This window comes from Stigmatopora argus, chromosome 8 (assembly GCF_051989625.1).
Source record: "Stigmatopora argus isolate UIUO_Sarg chromosome 8, RoL_Sarg_1.0, whole genome shotgun sequence".
Classification (NCBI taxonomy): domain Eukaryota; kingdom Metazoa; phylum Chordata; class Actinopteri; order Syngnathiformes; family Syngnathidae; genus Stigmatopora; species Stigmatopora argus.
Window position 1 is genome coordinate 16,657,501 of NC_135394.1, and position 7,500 is coordinate 16,665,000.

General features: G+C 35.5%; 1 protein-coding gene across 6 annotated transcripts in view; it reads left to right on the forward strand.

Moving 5' to 3' along the window:
- lpp (LIM domain containing preferred translocation partner in lipoma) overlaps window positions 1-7,500 on the forward strand; it is a 147,445-nt gene that overhangs the window by 54,275 nt on the left and 85,670 nt on the right. For 3 of the 6 annotated variants that reach the window (XM_077607419.1, XM_077607421.1, XM_077607416.1), the window contains exon 3: window positions 261-451. In XM_077607419.1, the coding sequence (XP_077463545.1) occupies window positions 261-451 (191 nt within the window). Of the gene's footprint in view, window positions 1-257; window positions 452-7,500 lie in introns of all 6 variants that reach the window. The other 3 variants (XM_077607417.1, XM_077607420.1, XM_077607415.1) reach the window with 1 other exon arrangement.

The window sequence follows — 7,500 nt, forward strand, 5'->3', positions numbered from 1 at the left end:
AACATTTTTTGACTGAGCGCCTGAAACAATTCATATTTTCAAATATTATTCCTTTAGAGCCATATTGAGAATTTAAAAGTCAAATTACATGAAAATGGGTGCTTTTTTTTTGTCATTTTAAAGTACAAAAAAATCAGAATTCTTTTGCCAACATTGTTACGCTGTTGCTAATCGATAAATAATGATCGGGAACCTTTTTTGACAGAAAGTGCCTGAAACATATCACATTTTCAAAAACAATTTGAATTTCTGTTCAGCAGAAGCATGTGGAACGCGGGCAACGACAGCGGTGATGGCGGTCAGGTGACCGCCAGAATGGAGACCACACCCTCACCGGGCAGCGCCAGTATCTCCGTGTCTCAGCAGCAGACGCCCAAAAAGTTTGCCCCCGTGGTGGCGCCCAAGCCCAAGTTCAACCCGTACAAGAACGCCACGGAGGCGGAGCCTGCCGGTAAGACGCTAAAGTATTTTTTATTGGTGCATTAATGCAGTGGAAGGTGGAAGCTAACGCTAGCACGCAAACGTATATACACACATGTAAACAACTTGAAATGAATTCTAAATTAATTAGTAAAGAACAGATATACTCGAATAACAAAAAAAAATAAAAATAAAAAGACGAAATAAAATAACAAATACCGAAAATATATTGGGTTGTAAATAGGATTTTGTAACCCGAAATTGTTCGTAACCTGAAATTGTTCGTAACCTGAAATTGTTCGTAACCTGAAATTGTTCGTAACCTGAAATTTTCATAGCGCGAACATTTTCGTAACCTGAACATTTTCGTAACCTGAACATTTTCGTAACCTGAACATTTTTCGTAACCTGAACATTTTCCCTAACCTGAACATTTTCCGTAACCTGAACATTTTCCGTAACCTGAACATTTTTCGTAACCTGAACATTTTTCGTAACCTGAACATTTTTCGTAACCTGAACATTTTTCGTAACCTGAACATTTTTCGTAACCTGAACATTTTTCGTAACCTGAACATTTTTCGTAACCTGAACATTTTTCGTAACCTGAACATTTTCCGTAACCTGAACATTTTCCGTAACCTGAACATTTTCCGTAACCTGAACATTTTCCGTAACCTGAACATTTTCCGTAACCTGAACATTTTCCGTAACCTGAACATTTTCCGTAACCTGAACATTTTCCGTAACCTGAACATTTTCCGTAACCTGAACATTTTCCGTAACCTGAACATTTTCCGTAACCTGAACATTTTCCGTAACCTGAACATTTTCCGTAACCTGAACATTTTCCGTAACCTGAACATATTCCGTAACCTGAACATATTCCGTAACCTGAACATATTCCGTAACCTGAACATATTCCGTAACCTGAAAATATTGTATGTAGAGGTAATTTTGTAAGTAGAGGTACCATCTTTTTTAAAAATGCACGACAGGTCATCGTCTCTCATATTCGAACGCCGTTTGTACATTGCGTCAATCATTTTTCCGACTCCTTCACCGCCGGATAACACAAGTGGCTCCGTCACCCGCCGTCACATTTCCGCGCTAATGTAAATGAGGCTAATGCGGAGAACAGGGTTGGAGTTGAACACGAGTCCCGTTGACGCGGCGGAGAGTCTCGTAAAGGACACCCCGGACGGAGATAAGCAATTAAGAGCGCTGGCAGCTTAAAGCAGCCTATTAGGATTCGTTGCGGAGCGAGCGGCCTCTCCAAGCTAATTGCTCAATAAAGAGCCGCGATGCGTCGCCATTAAGGAGCTCTTCTTCCCGCTACGTCTCGGCTAAATTAGCGCTCGCGGCTACCGAGACGCCTGACGTCAAAATAGACGCCGACGACTCCTTCCGCTTTGATGCAGAGCTGTCAAGTTCATGCTTACATTTATAAAACAAACAAATAGACTGAATAGTGAGACGTCTGTTCCAACAAAATGGAATCAATATATAAAAAATATACATTTATTTTTTAAAAATATGTCAAAATCCATCTTACTTTCTTCATTAAAACTAAAAAAATCCACATTTTGCCACCTGGTAATTGATTTTAATGCCTATGTTTATAAAACAAACAAATAATTAATTAATTGTGATAAATCTTGCGATAAATATATTAAAAGATCGATTTATTTAAAAAAAATATGTCAAAATTCCTCTCACTTTCTCACTTAAAACTAAAAAAAATCCACATTTAATGCCTACATTTATAAAACAAACAAATAAACTGAATAGTGAAGTCTGTTGCAATAAATATAAAAAATATCTATTTTTTTTAAATATGTCAAAATGGCTCTCACTTTCTCCCTTAAAACTAAAAAAAATCCACATTTAATGCCTATGTTTATAAAACAAACAAATAGACTGAATAGTGAAAAGCGTTGTAATAAATATAAAAAAGATAGATTTCTTTAAAATAAAGTCAAAATTCCTCTCACTTTCTCTCTTAAAACAAAAAAAATCCATATTTCATCACCGGCAATTGATTTTAATGCCTATGTTTATAAAACAAACAAATAATTAATTAATTGTGATAAATCCTGCAATAAATATGATAAAAAAGCGATTTATTTTTAAAAAATACGTCAAAATTCCTCTCACTTTCTTCCTTAAAACAAAAAAAAATCCACATTTAATGCCTACGTTTATAAAACAAACAAATAGACTGAATAGTGAAGTCTCTTGCAATAAATATAAAATATATATATATATATTTTTTTTAAATCCGTCAAAATTCCTCTCACTTTCTCCCTTAAAACTAAAAAAATCCACTTAATGCCTACGTTAATAAAACAAACACATAGACTGAATTTATGAAAAGTCTCTTGCAATAAATATAAAAAATATATATTAATTTTAAAAAAATACGTCAAAATTCCTCTCACTTTCTTCCTTCCACATTTTGCCACCTGCGATCGAATTCAATGCCTACGTTTAAAAAAAAAAAGTGTAAAAGTCTATTGCAATAAATATAAAAAAAGATAAATGTATTTTTTTTTAAATGTCAAAATTCCTCTCACTTTCTCCCTTAAAACAAAAAAAATCTACATTTCGCCACCTGCAATTGAAGTTAATGTTTACATTTATAAAACAAACAAATCATGAATTAATTGTGATAAATCTTGTAATAAATATAAAGAAAAAATACATTTACCGTATTTTCACGACTATAAGGCGCACTTAAAAGTCTTAAATTCTCTCCAAAATAGACAGGGCGCCCGCCTTATAATCCAGTGTGCTTTATATATGGATAAAAAAAATTAAATATGTCATTCCTTGCGGGTGCGCCTTATAGTCGTGAAAATACGGTATTTAAAAGAAATGTCGAAAATCCCTCACTTTCTCCCTCAAAACTAAAAAAACACCCACATTCCACCACACGCAATCTAACTTAATTCTTACATTTAAAAAACAAACAAATAGGCGTAATAGTACCAAATCTGTTCCAACAGAATGTAATCAATGTACAAAAAAAATCATTTTATTTTAAAAAAAAGCCAAAACTCCCTCTGACTTTCTCCAAACTAAAAACACCCGCATTTCACCACCCGCAATTTCCCGACCGACACGCAACGAGCCGAAGCACGCCATCATATCACTATTAATGACTCAAATGACAAGTGCGTATGTTTTATACATCCAAGCGTGTCGACAGGCCTCCTCCGCGGACGGACGCCGTCGGAAAACCCGCTTTTCCGCCATTCATATTTCCATATTTCCATATTAAAGCGTCTTTCTGGCTGATCTGCGTGGCATCAATCTATCGCGACAAGTTAAACCCTCAAATCTGCTCCGAGTCGTCTCCACTCGTCGTCTGGCTTTCCATTCCTTCCCGCTGGGAATCGGCGCCCCCGAAAAGGCGGCGGACCCCCGCTAATGGCCTTAACCCCCCCCCCCCCCCCCCCTCCCCTCCTTAAGCCCCGCCCCCCCACGGCCCGAAGCGAGACAAAGGCACGCTGCCAAATTGACTCGTCTCCTAATTTCGACGCTAATCCCCATTTTTTTACATCAGAAGATTGATAAAAAAATTAATAAATAAATAAATCGGAGGGATTAACGCGCTCTTAAATATGTCTTATCTTTTTGACAAGCGTCCGTTGAATTCATTCAAATATTTTCTTGTCGTCGCTACATTTTCATGACTTTTTTAAATTTTTTATTTGACTAGTCTTTAACGTCTGCGATTGGCTGGTAGCCTGTAGTTAACTGGGATAGGCTCCGGCACCCCTTGCGACCCAGTGGGTCAGAAAATGAATGATTTTTTAAAGATTTTCTTCATTTTTTTCAAAGACCTTTGGTCCTTTTTTTCATCGTACTCGTCCAAACTGATGTTTTTATTTATTTTGTTAATTTTTGGGAGTTTTTTTTAGCGTGATAACATATTTTCCATATGTTATCACACTTAAAAAAATGTCAGCAAAAATTTAAATTGGGTCAATTTCATCTGAGTTGTGATAACTAATTTTTTGAAATTATATTTAAAAAAATTAGTCATCATACCTCAGATGAAATTGAGCAAATTTCTACTTTTGCTGACATTTCTTTTAGCGTGATAACATATTTTTCATGTTATCGCGCTAAAAAATGTCAGCAAAAATAGAAATTTGGTCAATTTCATCTGAGTTGTGATAACTAATTTTTTGAAATTATATTTTTTTAAAAATGTCATCACACCTCAGATGAAATTGACCCAATTTCTATTTTTGCTGACATTTATTTTAGCATGATAACATATTTTCCATATGTTATCACGCAAAAAAAAAGGCAGAAAAAATTGAAATTGGGTCAATTTCATCTGAGTTGTGATAACTAATTTTTTGAAATTATATTTAAAAAAAAATAGTCATCACACCACAGATGAAATTGAGCAAATTTCTATTTTTGCTGACATTTTTTAGCGCGATAACATGAAAAATATGTTATCACGCTAAAAAAATGTCAGCAAAAATAGAAATTTGCTCAATTTCATCTGAGGTGTGATGACTAATTTTCCGTTTGTTTTATTGAAAAAAAAATGGACATCCACCATTTTTAGTAGTGGCCAACGACTTTAATACCCTTTCTGAAAATATTCATTTTATTTAAACCCTCCACACAAAAAAATCACCTACAAAACAGCCAAAATCAGTTTTAATTTTTTGTGATTTGTTTCATTTTTGTTTTGTTACCCTTTCAAAATTTGACATCTATCACCGTCAATGGCAGTAAACTGTCCAAAAAAAGTTTTTTTTTAAAAAAGGGCATACTTCTGGAATAAAGAAAAACATTGTTGCAGAAAATAGGCCAAATTTTATGGCTTTCCGCCCCAAAAGAACAAAATTCCGAAGCACGAGAATATTTATTTTTTATTTTTTTGTGTGCACATGATCATATTTACTGGATGCGTATTATTAGGCAGTTAAAAAAGGGGGCGGGGCCGAGGGGGTTCAGGGTTCCTAATGAGCCAGATGCCAATAGAAGAAGAAAAAAAAAAGATTTATGACATTTTACTCGTCTTAAGAAAAGAAGGAAAAAAAGGCAGGCAGATTTTGTCATGTGAAAAAGCACCAAAAAAAAGAATTCCCTCCGGATAAGAAATTGAAATGGGGAACAATAGGCGGATTATTTGATTGTAGCGTGAGGAGAAGAAAAAAAAAAGCGCTGGCAGAAAAGGTGAACGCTTTTCAAAGACTTCTTATCGGAATATTTGAGACGGGTTGAAACAAATGGCGGCTGTGAAATTTGGGAGGGAGCAAAATGTGTCAGCGCACCAAAACCAAGACCTTCAAAGTCTTGCTTTAATGTTTTCCCGGGAATGGGAAGGGATTCAAACTTCCCCGTTTAGCCTGTGTTGATCGCATGTTTTTTTTTGGGCATGCGAGTCAGCTGATTTGGTCAAAAATGATGTTGGATGTCTGACTCCGTCAATGGCATTAAGATTGCAGAGTATGAAAAATATAGATATATTAGGGATGTTCCAATTGCATATGGGTTGTATATATTTCATTTGCTCTTTGTTCTGTAAAGTTTGTTTTAGTAGTGTAAATATGAAAGTAGAGTGAGTGTATGTATGTGTGTATCAATGTGTATATGTGTATGTATATGTGTGTGTGTGTGTGTGTATGTATATGTATATTTGTGTGTGTGTGTATATGTATATATATATGTATATGTATATTTGTGTGTGTGTGTATATATGAGTGTATATGTGTGTATGTGTGTGTATATCTGTGTATATGTGTGTACATGTGTAGGTATATCTGTGTGCATGTGTGTGTGTATGTATATATATATATATATATCCATTTTTTCTGTGTTTTTAGTTCAAAAATCAATTTGTAAAATCTAAAAATATATATAAAAAAACTAAAATAAACATTGTTTTATACATATACATATATATGTATATGTATATATATATATATATGTATATGAGTGTGTATGTGTGTACATGTGTATGTATATCTGTGTGCATGTGTGTGTATGTATGTATGTATATATATATATAATATTATATATATATCCATTTTTTCTGTGTTTTTAGTTCAAAAATCAATTTGTAAAATCTAAAAATATATATAAAAAAGCTAAAATAAACATTGTTTTTTACATATACATATATATATATGTATATGTATAAAACAATGTTTATTTTAGCTATATTTTGAACTAAAAACAGAAAAAAATGGATTAAAAATGACAATGATTGATTTAAAAGGGGGAAAATCGGGAAATGTAATATACATCTATACTCTTCATTTGAATTTGATCCTAAAACAGAAAGTCGGCACTCATGATTTACTCTCCCGGGCCACACAAAATGATGTGGCGGGCCAGATTTGGCCCCCGGGCCGCCACTTTGACACATGTCATAAGTAGAGATATGGCTGTAGTTAGATATATATTTATTTATACATTAGGGATGTTCCCATGGCATAATTTTGCATGCAAGTCAGGTGACCTGATTTTGTCAAATTGAATTAGGACGTCTCACACTGTTAATGGCACTAAAATAGCCAGTCTTCCCAGTCTGAGTAAATTGGACAACCATCAGAGTTCATTTTTAATTTTTACATTATTTTAAGTAACCTCATTTCCCCCGTTTCATGAAGTAAAAAACTCGACTTTCCACTTCAAATACTTTTCACATCCTCCTGCGATCGACTAAAAAAAGTGCAAGTGCACGTCTGGCCGCCACCGGCACCCTCTCGCGCGCGCGCCAACGAGCGGTCTCCACGGGCGCCGGCGGACTTCCCTCCGATCCCCCCGACGAGCCGCGACCAAACGGTCCCTCGTCAACTCCGCCTCGGAGCGGCGAGGCAAAATCGCTTATGCTAACCCTTAGCGGGCGGCAATTAGCCGCTTTGGAACTTTTTAGCCAGTCAGATGTTTGGTTCCGCTTTTTCACATCCCGGCGTTTATCGGCGAGGACGATCGGCGGCACATGACGCCGCCGACGCTTCCTGTCAACAAATCCGTTTAGCTCGAGGACTGGAAGGGAGGGGCTAATTGTCCCAAAAAGACGGACGTCCTCGTGACACTTCA